At 40.2% G+C, this 19,002-nt stretch overlaps 1 protein-coding gene across 11 annotated transcripts in view; it reads right to left on the minus strand.

Moving 5' to 3' along the window:
* RAPGEF4 (Rap guanine nucleotide exchange factor 4) overlaps positions 1-19,002 on the minus strand; it is a 294,734-nt gene that overhangs the window by 34,223 nt on the left and 241,509 nt on the right. For 9 of the 11 annotated variants that reach the window (XM_047871388.1, XM_047871390.1, XM_047871389.1 and 6 more), the window contains 3 exons: positions 16,001-16,079; positions 2,096-2,246; positions 294-382 (listed from right to left, as the gene is read on the minus strand). In XM_047871388.1, the coding sequence (XP_047727344.1) occupies positions 294-382; positions 2,096-2,246; positions 16,001-16,079 (319 nt within the window). Of the gene's footprint in view, positions 1-293; positions 383-2,095; positions 2,247-3,880; positions 4,252-15,917; positions 16,080-19,002 lie in introns of those variants that run through there. The other 2 variants (XM_047871397.1, XR_007154849.1) reach the window with 2 other exon arrangements.

Below are 19,002 nucleotides of genomic sequence, written 5' to 3' on the forward strand. Positions count from 1 at the left end.
AAAAGGACCCAAGTTTACTGAGTTAGATGCCCCATAGGAGGATCTTTGCCTTGTCCCAGGCTTTCTCTTGGCACATGTCCAGCAACAGAAGACAGCTGAGCAGAACTTCCCCCCTCTTTATCTGGCCTCATCACACCTACGCCCGAGGCCCCGTCCACTCAAACCAGAACACTGTGTGCCTGCTGAAAAGTGGCTTTCACCTTTTGGGGGCAAAGGGCTTTTTGTAAGATGTTTGGCCTGAGAGGCAGGCACTTACTTCATGAACACACACCCAAAGCCAAGCCCTTCCTTACATTTGTTTGACAATCTTCTCTAACTCAGGCAGTTGCTCCTTGAGGGCAGCAATCATCCGGGCATCATCTGATACAGACACGTAAAACTCCTGTAATTGGCAAAAGTCACAGGCTTTTAATAAGAATTGCAAAGGTGCACAATTCTGTAAAGATCAATAAAGATGTGTCCTTATGTTATCTGCTTTGCTAGCCATCTCCAGACTATGGTTTCATAGACTGGAGACAAAAAAGAAAAAGAAAACATTACAATATGTCTAAATTCAAAATTGCAAGTGAGAAAAGGATTTAGAAATAGGTAGTGGTGAGGGTTGCATAACACTGTGAATTAAATAATGCCACTGAACTGTGTCCTTGAGAATGGTTAAAACGACAAATTTTATGTTTGATATATTTTACCACAATAAAAGAACTCGAATTGTTTTTTAATTGCAAATGAATTGTTCATGTGATATTTATCGGACAGGCAACGTAATGCAATGTTTCAGAATGGGTCACTTTATAACCTACGCTTTAAGAGCACTTTTTCACCTCTATTTTTTCAGGGAAATTTTAACATTTATTTTAAATATTATTTTAGCATTTGTTGTTTAATATTGCCCACTGATGGTGGTCGATTTTTGGTAGTAAGATGCCGGCATAGTCTTCAGTACCGTACTGAAGTTATGCTGAGTTTGTACCAACTCAGGACTCTTTATGGACGTCCTGGGAACTATCCTGATGGCCCGGCAGCAGCAGCTGGGCCCTGCTTTGTTGAGGAGCAGAAGATGACAACTGTGGCAATGCCTTCTTAACCACCACCGTGGTCCATCTGCAAAACAGTCCTTTGTTCAACCTGTAGAGGCCAGGAGTCAATGTATGAGCCAGGCTACTATTTTTCCTTTATATTTTCAAAATACTTCTTTCCACAGTTTTGGGGGACACTCATAGTTCCTCTTCCTCCCTTCCCCACCAATCTGCCTGCCAAATTACATGATTACACAGGAGAGAAGGGGTACATTCCTTTTGGATAATTGATTCTTGAACATACAGACTGATAAAGTTTGAAATAGAAGCCACATTGCCTTTTGCCTGCATAGAAGATCCTCATCTGAGTTTTGGAGGACAGAGTGAGTCATCAAGGACTCAGTGCCAGGGTCAATGTTGCAATGTGGGGCTGGGACCATGGGAAGGAAAAGGGAAGTTCAGCTCAAAGCAGTGCTTACAAAATAAATCGTGTCCCTTTGGAAACCACTTCATGGTCCTAGAAAGTCCTCAATAAAATGATCTGTTTCACTCCACTCAAAAATAGGTACCATTTGATCTAGTAATCCTATTTCTAGGAATGTAACCAAGGACAGATCTACTTGCTGAAAAAGGTTCACTGTACTATTATTTGAGGAATGTGAAAACTGTAAATGATGTAAATATTCAACAATATGAGGAAAAGAAGTATATCTGTGGCAGAGCTACTCAAAGGTCATTCGAAATTTTTATTAGAAAGACTGTATTGACATAGAAAAATTCCTTATATAAAGTGGAAAAAGCAGCCTACAAAATGATGGGTACTATGTGATTATAACCATAGAAAATACACAAAGAAAAAGAGACCAAATGAAAATACATTAAAATGCTAGCTGTTATTGAATGAGTGGCCGGATAATGGCTGAAGTTGTTCTCTATTCCTCTCAGAGTACCCTTCTGATGAACATGTTAACAGAGAAGAGAATTTGCAATCACAGTCTCTCCAGGGAAGCTACCATGCTTATGGAGAGTCCTGGATCGTAAGACAAAGACGTACTCTGGGAAGGGATGACCCCACGTACCTCGAGGAAAGCCACGGCCACATCATCCTCTTGTAGCACGTCTCCGTGCACGGCGGCCCACTGCAGCACCAGGCGGATGACTCGCCTCTTATTGTTGAGGGTGTAGTCTGTTTTCTCCTGCTCCGTGCCTTGTGAAGGCTGTGCGTGGTAAGTGCCTCGGAGTCAAGGAAGACATCTAGCCATTTCACACTCATTTCACTGAGCTACTTGCAAAGGTAGAGAGTGACAGGTCCCGGTTTCAGAAAGCCAGCCTTCTGGACTGATGGCATTCCTTCCTCAGGCCCACAAGAGAAGCCCCGCCCATGTAAAGATTCTGGAGCAAATGGATACAAACCTTTGCTAATGTCTGCGGACTTTGACATGACAGTTGTCCAAGGAATGAGACTTGCATGACTCCACCTGGACTTGTGTGTTGACAGGGGTTCTTTCTGTGCCTAGCTCTGGCCACCACCACACTCCCTGCCTGACCTTCACCTGGCCCTTCACCTCTAGGGTAGGGAATGCTTCCTACTGTTGCTTGTCTCTCTAGCTTGTCCCTTGCCATCTCTTTTTGCTTCCCAGAATTCTGCATATATCTCTATTAAGCCACTTCATTGTATACATTTCAGCTAAACCCTTCTGAGTGAGCATCTAAGTTCTGCTGGAGCTGTAATTCATACCAGGAGTGCATGGGGGAAAGTGAGGCTGGAAGAAGACAGGCTCTCCCATTGTTAGGAAGAGGAAGGGCTCCTACCATACAGGTCTGGTAAGGGACTCAGACACACTCTTTACATCATAACTTCTCCTGTCTAGAACCACAACATAACTCATATTGGCTTTTGGTGCATTTATGGCTAGTCATCTTAACTAAACTAGAAGCTCCTGCAGGCCTAGGAAGATACATTAAATACCTTGTATTCTGTACCATGCTTAGCACAGTGACTTTCAGCTAGCAACTGTATTTATCCATCAATACAATAAATACATAATTGAATGCCCACTATGTGTAAGGTAAGGGCTTCTGCTCTCAGTTTACATTCATGTGTGTATTACAGTAGAGAGAATATAGTATGTGATCAAGAAAGATTTTAGATTAGACATACCATTCCTTTTTCAGTGATTTATAGTAGTTCCTACTGCAATTAGACAATTAGTTCATGGAACAATTTCCTCTTTATAATTTACCTTGTATCTTGCACTAGAGTACTTCAGTTAAGCATCCTTCCCTTTCTACAAGTGAGCAAACTGACTGTAAAGGAGCAAAAATAGCCAGGATTACATGGTGAGACTATAGAGTTGATTTTGACCAAGACTCTTAATTCCAACTACTTCTCTTCCCCATTACACAACACCCCTGTGCCTCATAGTTGGCTATAAGACTGGCTATGCCTTAGCTTACGACCATGACTTAAAAGGCTCAGTAGAAAACTGCCTTGTGGCAGTGCTGTGCTTGAGACCTAAACCAGTAAAGGGCCTTTTCTAAAGGGACTATAAATAATCATGATCAAGGTAAATGACAGAACCTTAAAGCAAAGTTTACTGCATGTAAATGGGTTGCAAAATGACTTTCATAAATTGAGCACAGGATTCATAAAAAAGAAAATTGCTCAACCTGTATTGCTACAATTCTTTCTGAGCTTACAATAAAAAAACGGGAAGAAAGATCACTTTATGCAAAAATTATTTCTTTTCTGATTAACCCTTAGGTCTCTTGCTTGTATATACACACAACTCGGTTTTTCTTTCCCAAGAACTGCAGTGCTGGGCACTACGTTTTATCACTATTTTTTTATGGTATCTTAGCAACACAGTCTGGCACACAGTGGGCACCAAATGAGTTATTCTTGACTGATTGGAAAATACATAGTGTTCCACCTAAGAGTCAGTAAGAGAGAGGGAGAGAGAAAGAGATTGTTCTTCTTACTTGCACAAGACTGCAATGGTTTGGAGTATTAAGGTTGATATCAAGTGGATATAATGCTAACTTTCCAGGTTATTTTGACTTGGGACTCAGGAAGTAATGCAAACGCTTGTGAGTTGGATACAGTGCTATCAGCAGCATACCTGTGGCTAATCTATAAGGCCTTAGGATAGGATACTAAATTTACATCATCTCTGTGGGTCAGGACAAAGATTTTTCTTGGCTTCTTTCCTATGGGGGAAAATCTTTATTTTGTCTGCAATGAGATAGAACACAGGATTGGAAGAATTAACATGATAAACCTATAAATGTGTATGGAGCTTTATAGTTTGTAATAAATATGCCCAATGCACTCACATGATTGTATAACGCTCTCTATAAATATTTACAGATGAAACAGAGAGAAGAGATCTGCCTGAGGCTGTTCAGTGAATAAATGGCAGGGTTTATAAATCCAGACAGGGCTCTTTCCATTGTCATCACCACCACCCCGCCCCCAGTCCTAAACAGTGGCTATAGTGACTGGACATTAGTGCTTGGGTTCATGAAATTATTGAGAATGATTGCATCTGGGAAGCAAAAATCCTAATGAGAAAAATATTCCTGTCTTTCTTTCTGCCTTCCTTCCTTCCTCCTTCTTTTTTTGCCTAAGTTCTAAGTTTCCCAGAGCCGACAAGTACTTTCTAAACCAGCTCTGAGTGTCCTCTGCTCTTAATGAGTGGTTCCACAGCCTCCTGGGAGCCAGCAATGACCAAATCCAGAGGGACGAGAATGAGGCTTGCTTTCTTTTCTCATGAAAGTTAAGTATTTTTGCCTCTGGGAAAATAAAAAGAAGCACTGATTTATTTCACAAAGTCTCCCTTTCCCCTCACAGATGTTACTGAAGGTGGGGGTAATAGTACTTTTAGAAGCGGAATCCAGAAAGATGCTCAAGGACTCTGCCCCTCCACAGGCAACATATTGTTCTATTCTTGAACAGTCTGTTGAGCCAGATTCTCAAGGGGCACAGAGAACACTTTATGTAATTGATTATACCTGAAATGCTTATTGATGCAGTATCGGGGCTTCTATTGATTCCCATAACACTTTCACCAGGCTTTTAGGAGATTTATTTTGATATTTTATTTAACTTTTACAAAAAAGGTGGAGAGAGGGGAAAAAACTATATTCCCTTCAGATAGCAGCCAAAAGGGGAAAGAAATCCTACCAGGTCCCTTGTCTTAATGTGATGTAAAACAATGCAACCTAAAAAGAGTAACATTTCAAATATAGTTTGTTTATACATTCAAACACATCAGGAAGGTTGCAGAAACCATTACCTTTTTTGGCTAAAACCAGAATAATGCATTAACCACTTGATGGATAAAGTTCTACATACACGGCATAAAAATCTAGCTCTTCTCTAGGACAAGTAACAATTTAAAAAGGATTATCAACAGATACCACACATATAAACTTTTTTTTTCCACATAAGTTACTTTTAACATCTGAAGAACACTATCTGAAACATATACGTGGCTAATGTCTATGTTATGTGCAGGTTAGCAGAGAAAATAAAAATGATCAGGAAATACTTGGATTAAGTAAGGCCATGACTCCTGAGATCATGACAGTTAAGTTCAGGTAAGAAGCAATATGGCGGGGGTGCCTGGGTGGCTCAGTCGGTTGAGCATCCAACTTCAGCTCAGGTCATGGTCTCACGGCTCATGAGTTCAATCCCCACATTGGGCTTGCTGCTGTCAGCGCAGAGCCCACTTCAGATCCTCTGTTTCCCTCTCTCTCTGGCCCTCCCCCAAATATGCTCTGTCAAAAATGAATAAAACATTTAAAAAAAAAAAGCAATATGGCTGCTTGAATTCATAGAGAAAAAGACACAGAAAGATAACATGGTGTCACATAAAGTGCCAGTTAAAAGTCCGTAAGAGAATCTAGAATTATTCACTGAATTTTTACTTTTATTTTTTATTATTATTTGTAAATGTTTATTTATTTATTTTAAGAGACAGAGAACGCACAAGCAGGGGAAGGGCAGAGAGAGAGAGGGAGAGAGAGAAACAATCCCAACCAGGCTCCACGCTGCCAGTGTGGAGCCCAGTGTGGGCTCCATCTCAGGAACCATGAGATCATGACCTGAGCTGAAATCAAGAGTCAGATGTTTAACCAACTGAGCCACCCAGGTGTCCCTTACTGAACTTTTATTTTATTTTATTCAAAAAAATTTTTCTCAATGTTTATTTTTGAGAGAGAAAGACAGAGAGAGAGAGAGAGAGAGAGAGAGAGAGAGAGCACACGTGCACGTGCACGAATAGGGGAGGGTCAGAGAGAGAGGGAGACACAGAATCCAAAGCAGGCTCCAGGCTCTGAGCTGTCAGCACAGAACCTGATGCGGGGCTCAAACCCATGAACCGTGAGATCATGACCTGAGCTGAAGTCGGATGCTCAACCAACTGAGCCACCCCAGTGTCCCTGAATTTTTATTTTAAACACAATTAAGAAAAGGCTTTAATAGTCAAAATGGCCAAAGTCATCACGGACACAGAGTTGATTTCAGATGGTTCACAGAATCATAGAATCTGTGAGTTGCAAAAGCCCTTTGATTTTACCTCCAATTCCACCACTTCAGAGGTAAGGAAACTGAGGTAGAATGAGTTTAAAATGATTTTTTCCAAATCTATCAATGGAATTCTTGGGATTAGAACTCAGTTCTCTTATCCCTCTCCCCACTACTGTGTTTACCTATGTTGTCACATTTTGTCTGATATTAATATCTCTTAATGCTAACATATATTATGTATGCAGCAGAATTAGGTGATTTAGAGGTTTATTAGATAACGGAGAAATTTGTCTCAGATGCAGAAACTGATCCCCCTAAATCCTCAAAGAAGACAAAGCACGTACAGAAAATCGAGTGTTAATTGCTGTAACTCCCTGACAATCTGACAGTCAGGGCAGCAGAGGGTTTCCACTGTTCCTCTTTGCTGTAGCTTCAACCCGTGCTCTTGTCCAGAACCTGCTGATTTAAAAAGCAGTGGCTTGGGGGTACCTGGCTGGCTCAGTCGGTGGAGAATGTGACTCTTTTATTTAATTATTGAAAAAATTTTTTTTGTTTATATATTTGAGAGAGAGCGAGCGAGAGCACACGGGTCGAGTAGGGGCAGAAAGAGAACAGAGAGAGAACCGCAAGCAGGCTCCATGCTGTCAGCGCAGAGCCTGATGTGGTGCTTGCACTCACGAACCGTGAGATCATGACCTGAGCTGAAACCAAGAGTCTGACACTTAACCTACCACCCAGGCACTCCTCAGTGGAGCATGTGACTCTTGATCTCAGGGTCCTGAGTTCAAGCCCTGTATTGGGTGCAGAGCTTGCTTAAAAAAAATAAAAAAATAAAAAGCAGTGGCTCATTGCTATTAACCAAACATTTGTGAGGATTCAAATCCTAACTTGAGGTTTCTCTTCTTATGGTAATAAGATTTTTCACCATCTGGGAGCATTAAATTAGAATCCTTAGCAGCAGGATCTGGAAACATAAAAAGTCCCAAATGTTTGTTGATTGACTGGTTACCTTAATTCAATCACACTGTTTGGGGTGCTATATATAACCCAGTTTTCTAGAACAAACAAACAAACGAAAAATCACAGCTCCTTAAAAACCCTTTATCTACATTATCTGAAACTCCATTTTGTCAAGATGTCAAATACAGATGATAGATACATCCTAAATAAGTTCGTATTCGATATCACCAGGTGGACTAAGTACACTAAGTACCAAACATCGGACGCATCTTTGAAACAGAAGCTTTTAGATACTGGGTATTTAATCCATAGGAGCACAGACTTTCAGAATGACTAAACCTTTGTCGAATTGGACCAGCCCCTTTGGCACCACAAACGTGGCTGAGGACAAATTGGATCTGTTCTCAGGGAGGATTAGAGCCGAGAATCTGAAGAGGTGAAGGCCACAGTGTAGGCTACGGTCTTTCTACCCTGCCAACAGCAGCCTTAATATTCCATTGAGTCATTTTCCTCATGCCGGCTCTGCCGTTCAAACACTGTAATTATTTCATATATTTTTACCTAGTTATTATCTTACTCACCACAGGCACCTGTAATTTTTCTGTATTTTTTTTTACTGCTCATTTACTTATTCTTAATTCAGCTAATAATGGTTCCACGTATTAAAATTATCAAGGGGAAAGTAAGTGAAAACCACCTAGGACGTAGAGGCAGCAGATTCATTACAGCCTACAACAGGGAATAAAATATTATGTATACTTTTTGCAGTAAGTACATGCTAATTATGCAGCTATTTATAAAACACTTATCAACATTCAAACTGATACTCTTCAATGTTGTTGTTTTTTAAGCCCTGCTTTGCATACAAGATCTCTGCTTGCAGCTGAAAACAAACTTTGGGGGTCATCTGCCCACTGACTAGACAAAGCTTAAGTATATTCTTTACATTATGCTACATTCCTTTCATAATGGCACCGTAATTTATTTCTGTGGGGCAATATTTATGTGGGGCTTTAAGGTTTATAATGTACTTTCACACACAGAGCCTCAGTTGATCTTTACAACAACCTGATGAGCTGGGCAGGACAGGTATAATTACCCTTTCATATAGACGGGGTTCAGAAAGGTTAAGGATAATTGCTGAGTAATATAGTTTGTAAGACGCAGGCATTAAACACAGAGTCTTCTGACTTCAGAGCTTTTGCTTTTCCCACTGTGTTATGGGGCCTCTTTACTACCTGCTTGCCTTTGTGGAGCACCTCAATATCCTGAGCGCTGAATCTATCCCTTCCTTCACGCGGCACATGTGTGGAATGCAAGTTCTGGAATTAGACAGCCTGGGTTCACAGGCCAGCTTCCCTACTTACAAACCATGAGACCCTTGGTCGGTTAATTGACCACTTAGGGCCTCAGTTTCTTCATCAGTAAACATCATAGGACTGCTGTTAAGGATGAGATGAGACAATACTGGTAAACCATGTAGAATAGTATCTGAGACATATTAAGTGCTCAGCAAGAGTTAGCCACCATCATTATTATTGATCCACCTCTGGAAATAATGTTGCATCTTTTGGATGGGTGATTCTTTTGGGGGTTTTTCACAGGACCCAGCGTTTCTGGGTTTAACTCTGTGATGCTATTCCCATCACACAGCTGCTCCTGTGTTTGTGTCAGCCTATGAACTTGGGCTTGTAGGACTGCTTTCTGTGCTGTCATTTTCTTTAAGTGCCTCCCATTTTCTTGCTCAGAATTTTATTTTCTCACTGATTTTCAGAATTCTCTGCATTTTTGGAAGCCTCTAGTTCTTGGCTATTCTTTTTAGTCTTAGCTCAGGGGCTAGTATTCAGAGTAGAGAACTAGGACGTAGAGTAACACCCCACTGCTGGGTCAAATACTGTCCTAACACTGACTAGCTATGTAGCTTGGGGGAAAATTACATGTCTGCTCAGCCTCACTTCCTTAGTGTAAAAAGGGTACCCATCCCATGGTGTTGATATGAGGCTAGGAAAATGCATATACAGTACTTTGTAGAATATCTGATAATACGGTCCTTTTCTGAGAAAGAGGGCACCATGATCACATCATATTATCATCAAACCAAGTCTACTTTATTGAAAATAAAAGTCTCAAGTTGCATACCTACAGAAGTAGATTGCTCTCGTAGGAACATATGGATTAAACACCCACATAACCAATTGGGGGACTACAATGGTAAAACTTGGCTTCAACAAAATTTAAGCTCACAACTTCCCTTAGACATCTAAATAATATTCCTAAAAACTTGGCTTAATCTAGATAATAAACACCCAACACTGTTTTGTAAATAGCCAACAAAAAAAACCCAAATTTGGGGGCGTCTGGGTGGCGCAGTCAGTTGAGTGTCCAACCTCGGTTCAGGTTATGATCTCACGGTTCATGAGTTCGAGCCCCAAGTTGGGGTCTGTGCTGACAGTTCAAAGCCTGGAGCCTGTCTCAGAATCTGTGTCTTCCTCTCTCTTTGCCCTTCTCCCACTCATGCTCTGTTTCTGTCTCAAAAATAAATAAACATTAAAAAAATAAGAAAAGCAATTTTTGATAGAAGTTCCTCCTAGGGAATACAAGTGAACTTATAAAGAGAACATCCTAGGACAGTTTTACAGAGAAATAAATGATGGAGGCCCTTCCTTTCAGTAAAGGAAGGTGTTGTGTTTGCTTTGTCTCTGTGTAAGAGATACACAGAGGTATATGAAGGTAGTCTTAGCTGAAACTTAGCGGCAAATCTGCATTCTATTTTTTCTCTTTAACTCAAGAAATGAAATGAATTATTTCCATGCCCAAAGCACAGAATTTGTGTTGAATACTAAGCCAAAAGAGATTAGGATACTAAGAAAAAAAATTTGACCAAAATTATTGCTGTATTTACATTCTTATACATTTAAATATAAGCCATTGATCACTTAAGATTCTTTCAGCTGTAGTAACAATCTGTTCTGAATGACAAGGACCTGTATTTGCTGACATAACAAAGAATCTTCAGTAGGTTAGCTCCAGGATTGGTACCAGTGCAAAGGTGCCATCGCAGACCCCTTTTCTTCCTGAGTCTCCATGCATGTCAGCTTTGTCATAGGACTCTTCCCCCTCGTCATTGTACGAAGGCAAGGTGGTCACTGGTAATTGGAGCTACAGGCTTCCTGCTCTCTTTCTTAAACATTGAGAAAACTTTTTCCTGAGAAGCCTCAGGAAGCCTCTCTTTGAATCTCATTGGCTCAGTCTACTTTGGACATGCAATCAGAGAGCCAATCACGGCCAAAGCCAGTCAACCCACTGAGACGACCCTGATGGCAAATACAATGTCTAGTGCAACTAGAATTATATTAGTGGCACATAGAGTTTCTCCAAATATTTGCCAGTATATGTGGAATTCTGGCTCACTTGACTCCATGTGCCTTGATTTCTCCTACATGTAAAAGGAAGTAAGTATCATACCAGTCCTTTTGAAGCCTCACAAGTGGGGGCTGGGTTTTGGAAAGATAAAGTAAATGATGTAAAAATGCTCCAAATCAGGGGGCGCCTGGGTGACCCAATCGGTTAAGCGTCCAACTTCGGCTCAGGTCATGATCTCATGGTTTGTGAGTTTGAGCCCCGTGTCGGGGTCTGTGCTGACAGCTCAGAGCCTGGAGTCTGCTTCGGATTCTGTGTCTCCCTCTCTCTCTGCCCCTCCCGCACTTGTGCTCTGTCTCTCTCTCTCTCTCTCTCTCTAAAATAAGTAAACATTAAAAAAAAATAAAAAATTTAAAAAAATGCTCCGAATCAAGGATGTAGTTATTAAAATTCAAAATAATATTAACTTAGTTGTGGTCACTTACTGAACTGAAGGCCTGCATGCATTTGTGCAAATAAAAATATGATAGTTTAATCATAAAACACAAAATTAAGACAACAGGGGAACAGTGCAGTAATAAATATCAAAAGCATTAAAATATTACATATTCCTTGCCTTTGCCTTTTAAAGTAAATGATTGTATAAGTGGGCAAAGATTTAGCTGTGAGGATGTTGATTCATCCTTTTGTGTTTGTTATAGGCAAAAAATGTGGAAAAAATCTAAATATACAATAGGAGGAAGCTAATAAAATAAATTATGATATATCTATCATTTAATATTGTGAATCAATAAAAATGATATCATGTTTTTCTCTTGTATCTGTGTCACTCTGTTGCCCAGCACTATATGACATATTGTGTTTAATAAGTATCTATGGAATTAACTGAAAAAAGGTATAGTTTCATATATATATGAGAAATAACATATTACAAAAAAGCATATACAACATGATCTCACTTATATAAGACATCTATATTTAGAAAATAGTGTGGAAAAGTAGTTGATGGCAGAGAAAGATATTCATAAAATATTTTCTAGTGACAAAGCAGACAAAATTACTTACAGTCAGATCCTATTGTTATATTCAAAAATATATATCTACATGTAAAGAAAAAAGACTGGAAGGATACATACCAAAATATTAACAATAGGAATACCTGATAGGGTTATAGGTGGCTTGACTTTTCTTTTGAAAGACCAGTGGAAAATTGAACTGAATTTTAAGTGCAAATTTTAAAAAGATTAAAGAAACTAAAGATGAAAAGTACAGAAACTGAACAAATATAATTTTAAAAACTCATTAGAAAGCACTTGTATTCATCCGGTGAAATCGTGTTCCAAGCATAGCTAATGAATAGAGATTTTCTCTCATTAGCACATAAAAGGCCTGAAATATTAATGTTAAACAGAGTTCTACCATCTTCCTTTGTGCTAAAAGCAAAATTGGAGGTGACATACAATGTGGATTAAGGACAGAAATAGGTGTCAGTGGCTCAGGGCTCAAATCTTTTCTGTACTAGTAATTACTTTTCTCTGAGCAAATCATAATTTTTCATTATCCTAGTTTATTGATTTGGAAAAAGCGCAGTGAAAATACTGACTTCTTCACAGGGCTGCTAGGCACAGTCACAGATATTAAGTACTTTGAAAACACTGAGCCAAAGCAACTCACTTGAATGTGAGTGCTTTAATGGAACGGGGTTAAGGATTTCGCTATCCCTTATCTCATGTCAACAATATGGGCGTTAACCCACTTGCTCAGTTTTACATTATTTCTCCTGTCACTTGTGCCCACAGCAGTAAGCAGTTTATGTGTATTTGTTGTTTTCTCTGTTTTGCCACCTATTTGTCCACTCTCTCTGTTTTTCTTTACAGGCCATCTCTGGGGAACTGCCTATAAAGTGCTTTGCCTTCCTTTGACCAATATGTCAGCAGCGACCCAAGCTAGGCCAACTAGACCCTCCTTCCTTGGGATGTGGGAATGAGGTGAGGGCCTAGGATGCTTGCAGCAGATTTGCCCCAATAGCAGCGTCTTTACTTGTTGCTTCTGAGGCCCCTTTTGAAAGCTGGTGCTCCTCAAGGATTCCTTCTATTTTCTGAGTTACCCCATATTCCTCTGATGAGTTCCTATATTCCTTAAGATAGTCACCTTTGGGGGATGCCTGGGTGGGTTGGTTGGTTAAGGGTCTGCTTCACCTCAGGTCATGATCTCGCAGTTTGTGGGTCCAAGCCCTGTATTGGGCTCTGTGCTGACAGCTTGGAGCCTGGAGCCTACTCTGGATCCTGGTTCTCCCTCTCTCTCTGCTCCTCCCCTGCTCACACTCTCTCTGTCTCTCAAAAATAAACATTAAAAAAAAAAAAGATAGTCACCATTGGTTTATGTTACTAATGACCAAAAAATATAGGTTATATAAGAAGCCCATATAACATGTCCCCGGAGGAAAAGGGCACTAAAAATCGAGTCCTCAGCATAATATAGAAACACTTGCATGATCTTCAGGGAGTAAGCCTTTTCTGTTTGCTTGCCTGCAGCAGAGTGAGCCCCTGGTGTCCCCAGGATGCCCTCCCTAGGTGTTACAGAACAGCAATTCTTGTTTGAGGCTCTCGTTCCCAAGATCTAAGGACGAGACTTATGCTGTCCAACACGGTAGCCATAAGCCACATATAGCTATTTAAATTTAAATGAATGAAAATTAGGTAAAATTATAAATTCAGTTCCTCAGTAATAGTTGCTAATTTCAAGGCTAGTGGATACTGGTCTAGCCCAGAAATAGGAAACTTCCATGATTGCAAAAAGTTCTATTGAATGCTCGATTTATTTGGCTTCACCAAATTATATCTACGTTGCTTTGAGCCACCTGAAACAGATAAACATGTATCATGCAATACATTGCCAAGAAATGTTGTTAAACTCCATAGGATAAACTTTTTTAAAAAGTTTATTTACTTATTTTGAGATAGAGAGAGAGAGTGTATGCATATCTGTGCATGAGCAGGGGAGGGGCAGAGAGAGAGAGGGAGAGAGAATCTCAAGGAGGGTCCATGCTGTCAGTGCAGAGCCCGATGGGGGCTCCATCCTACGAACCATGAGATCATAACCTGAGCGGAAATCAAGAGTTGGATGCTTAACTGACTGAGCCACCCATGTGCCCCTGAAGGATAAACTCTTAAAAAAATAATCTGTGAAGAAAAACAGTGACACGCTTCAGACTTGAAATCCTAAGGCCTCGATGAATCATGGCTCTGCCACTTGCCTTGGGCATGTCACTCTACTGTTTTTGAGTCCTGGAATTCTCATTTGTAAAATAAAGCTAATATTAACCCAACCGCCTCCTATAAGGACAAAGTAGTATAATATGGATCAATGCTATTAGCCTGACAGAGAGTTGATTCAAAATAGAACAATGAAGAGAATCTAAGTTCTCATAGGACCAAGAATGAAAGAGGTGATCTGAGGGCACTAGGTAGTTTAGATGACACCCAGCCATCCTGGATTCCCTCCGTCTACAGAGAAAAGAATCAGGATTGGATATCACAGGCCTCCCTTGATTCTACTGTTCACTTCTATGACTTCCTCTCCTCCACCCAGCACCCTTTTCCACACACCTCCCTACCTGGACATAGTATTGACTTTCACTCTGGGAGCTTCTGTTTTAAAAACAGAGATCAGTGCTATGAATATTCTCAATCAACTCTAAAGGGGAACAAGCTAAAAAATGAAGAAATAAGAATTTGCAAAAAAGAATAGAAGCCTGGTGTTTGGGGTTTTGAGTTGTAAAGATAATATGACATGGCCCATATACTGTCTCGCTCTTCTTTGCATTTTGTTTGCCTTAATCTTATCAACATGCTAACTCTTGGGAAAAAATAAGTCTGAATTCAATGGTGGTTTTTATTTTTTCTTCCAAAAAGTCTCAAAGGTCTCATAACAATTATTATGTATGTTGTTAAAAGAGCACAGACAGATCCTGAATGTGTTAACTTGAGAAAAACCAAATATAAGCCAGAAAGAATATATAATGTATGTAAGTCTCATTAAGCTGTCATTACTTGGAAAGATAGTTTCCAGGCAAATAAACACCCAAATCTCACTCTTGCAGCTTCTTCTGAATAACACATTCAACTCAAATCTCCCATCCTCACACATTCTGTTGACTTCAAAGAGAATTATGAGTGAACAAGGAAATGAGAATCAGGTAGGGCAATTATAATTCTGAAAAAGAAAAACATGCAACATTGATTGGATTGCTCGGAAAAAAGAAAGCCATTCCTCCTTCAATATATTTAACTACTCAATAAGCCAAAGTGTTTTGGGGGTCTAAATTTTTGTTCCTTTGAAAAGAAAGTAGAGTTGGAAAATATACTGCCACATGACCCCCAAAGTTGAGGGTATAACTGCATAGCATTCACCATTTTTATTTAAGTTCGACTTAATTTTCTGAATGCTGTCTCTGTGCCAGAAACCGTGTACCAAATGGTCAATTCAGCAGACTATTAAAAAGCTGCCCCCAAACAAACTCAGTGCTCAAGCTGCCTAGGGGAACTGCCATTAGAATGCCAAGGTTTGTGTGACTTAAGGCAATGTGGTAGTAATAACAATACAGTGAAGAAATACATTTTGTATCTAGAGGAGAGCATGGACTAGGACAGATGTGAAGGAAAAGCTACCCCATGATGATAACCTGTATTTATGTGCAAAAGTATTAACACTGGCACTTAGAGGAAGAACACAGGCAGGCCCTGGGCCATGCTGCCAGGTACCCTGCAGAGGTACAAAGTCTGCCTCCAAGGTTAGGGAACTGTCCCTACTAATACTCTCTAATAACACTCTTCTCCATAACTTTCTTCAGGTTACCTCCCAGGTATGTATCACCTTCCTGAGGTAACTCGGCTCACATTCCCCTACACAGGTAATGGGGAGAAAATCCTGAAACACGGCAAAACAAAACCATGCTAGAGAGGGCTGGAGCCTACGGCGGGGGAAAACTGCGGGCATTTCAGTTTGACAAAGGTGGACAGCATGACCCTGCCTGGGTCATGACTTACCTTCAGAGAATGAAATGAGATAATGACCATATACATGTGCAGTGTCTTCAAGGGAACAGAGGTTTTTCACAACAAAAGGATATTGGGCCACCAGGGCTGGGCAAAGCTGGGTATTTGGCATGAAAACACAGTGCATCATAACAAAGTCATTTAAAATGGAATCTGCAGGGGGAAAAAAAGGAAGGCAGAAAAAGAAATTAGGTTTTTGCAGAAATCCTTAGGAAAGCAAGAGTGTCTGTTTATCTGTTCTTGGTCAATGTCAATGGTTCTTATACATTGGCTTGGGGGATTGTGGTTTTACTGTACGTAGAGATGCTGCATATAAAAGATAATAATGTTGGGGCACCTGGGTGGCTCAGTCGGTTAAGCTTCCGACTTTGGCTCAGTCATGATCTCACAGTCTGTGAGTTTGAGCCCCTGCTTCGGGCACTGTGCTGACAGCTCAGAGCCTGGAGTCTGCTTCAGATTCTGTGTCTCCCTCTCTCTCTGCCCCTCCCCCACTTGTGCTCTGTCTCTCTCTATCAAAAATAAATAATCATTAAAAAAATTATTAAAAAAATAATAATGTTGACAGGCTTGAGGTCAAAACTCCATTTCTTAGGAGAGTGAACAAAAAGTATAGTATTTTTTAAAAGAGACTGCCTTTACAAACAGCACTGGTCACCTTAGCCACAATGTATATATAAAAAAATACATGTAATTAAAGAGCCACCCATGGGCATCCATGCATGCAGGATTAAGACACGGTCATTTCTTTGTCTACGTGACACCATACGTCTTTTGTCAACATCCGTTTTCCTTTGTATCTTTATCACCCAGTTTCCAGAGGGAGCAATGAAAGATCAGAGGCAACGGATTTCTAGAAGGAGGTGATCAGAACAGAAAGTTGGTGAGAGAAACAAAAGAAGAAAAAAAATGACAAGATAAACGCTCTGAGCAGTTACTGAAGCAAAATGAAAGCTCTCTAGTACAGTTAGATGGTGGCTGTCCTATATTTGAAGCTATTTTGTCAGTAGGTAAGCAGGGGGATGGGTAGGGAAATAGGTAAGTCCCAAAGAGAAGCTTCATTTCGAATTCAGGGCTGGTTCCTCATTGCAGAGACAGCAGCATCCAGTCAGCGTTGTTGGGAGAGCAGGGGAAGGCAGGTGTTTAGAAGTACACTTGCTGAAACTTGCTATCTGAGATGCTATGTGGATTCTGATTAAGAAATGAACTATACTGGCTGGGGTTGGTGAGACTCTTCATATAGAAAATGGTAAGAGATGTGAAAATTTTAACTGAATACATTAGATTTCCAATGTCTATGTTTTAAATTAAATAATATTTTAACAAAAGAGATATAATTGATAGGTAACGCTGTGTAAGTTTAAGGTATATGACGTGTTGATTTGATACATTTACATATGACAACAGGGTCACCACTGTAGCGTCAGCTAACACCTCTCTCAGGTCACATAATGCCATTATACTCATTTACATATAAGTGATGAGTGTAATCCTCCGCGGTTGTCAGTTGGCATTGCCAGCTATTTCAGTCCTATTATTCAGTCCCAGAGAGGAAGCAGAGCAGACACCAGACTAGCTCATGGAACTTCTCCCCTTAAGTACAAAAGGAATCTGGCTTGTCTAAGTTTCACATCTAGGCTCGCCTTTAGACATTTTAGATATTCTCTGAGGACAGGGGAGTAATGCTTGTTTATAAGGCTCTCAGAAGGACTAGGCTGCACAGGAGTTTAAATTTTGCTAAAGCAGAGATTTGAGTTGGGGACTCCAAGGTTGGTGAGCTGGTCACCTAGCAAGGTAACAACCCAGCACCCATATTTCACTGTGGCTTTCTTGTTCTCTACTCATAGGCATGAACTCGTGTTTCAAGGGCCTACTAGCGTTACTTTTAGGATGACTATGGCACATTCATATTTTTGATTATGAGAAAGATACTGATTTATTCTTTATCTCCAAGCCATGAACATTACACTTGTGAGAAAGAATCCAAAAAGCCAGCAGAGAATGAAGTTTGATACTAAATTTTGATGTTAACCTAGTTCTAACAACAAAAATGAAAGGGTCAGGAATCACATTCTACATGCCAGCCACAAAATGCACTGATTTCTAGGCTTCAATTTTTAGAAAGCAATACTCTAGTCCCCACCCCTCTTAGAGGTGACTTTAAAAGAAAGGATATATTTGTTCTTCATGGGTAGTAAAGATCTTACAGATCTTTCCTTAGATGCCATAGTCTCTAATGTACCAGAATCCTCCTTTTCAGTCAATATTTACTTTACAGAATATGCTGTTTCTTGTACCAGGTAATCACACATTCTGGGCAAATACTTAATCGGGGGTACGGGGGGATCTGTTATATTTTTCCTGACCTCAGGTTCTAGAAAAGTGGTTTATTTGGGGTTAGGTATGGCCCTAGAAGCAAGGATTCCCCATCTAATGGGTCCATTGAGGGTTTCCTTTCTCAAAAAAAAAAAAAAAAAAAAAAAAAAAGGTTTTATCACACTTTTCTTGCTCAGACATCTTTGACCATTCCCCAATGCTTATCTTTGTATTTAAGACCCTGTAAGATCTTAGACCTTATTCTTAGACCTTGCCCTCTTCCTCCTACTTATGTATATGATAGTCTGGCAGAACCAGACTGCTTGATGCTCCTTGCCCATTTCTAGGTCAGCACTAATGTCCTTCAGTATGGAAGGCTTTGTTCCCAGTCTCTAGTCACTAACCTCCAGCCTTCCTGCAGGGCCACTTCAAGGCTATATATTCTCCATGACACTTTGCCTCAGGTACCCTCAGCTAGTCCCCTCCTGAAGCACTGGCCACATTCTGCCTTATGTTCAAGTTATTTGCAGATTCCTTTATGTCCTCTAGCAGGTTATAAACTTCCTGAGGACAGGAGGGTGACTTTTTTCTTCACCTTGCCCAGTTCAAAGCATCCAGCTTTGTCTCTGCCCAACAAGATACTCAACAGATATTGAACTGAAAATGAGTGCCCTAGAGTCAGAGATCCTGGCTTTTATATCCACTACTCCCCAATCAATTTGCTACACGAGAAAGCAAATCTCAGATAATCTATTTATAAAAT

Source organism: Prionailurus viverrinus, chromosome C1 (assembly GCF_022837055.1).
Source record: "Prionailurus viverrinus isolate Anna chromosome C1, UM_Priviv_1.0, whole genome shotgun sequence".
NCBI classification, from domain to species: domain Eukaryota; kingdom Metazoa; phylum Chordata; class Mammalia; order Carnivora; family Felidae; genus Prionailurus; species Prionailurus viverrinus.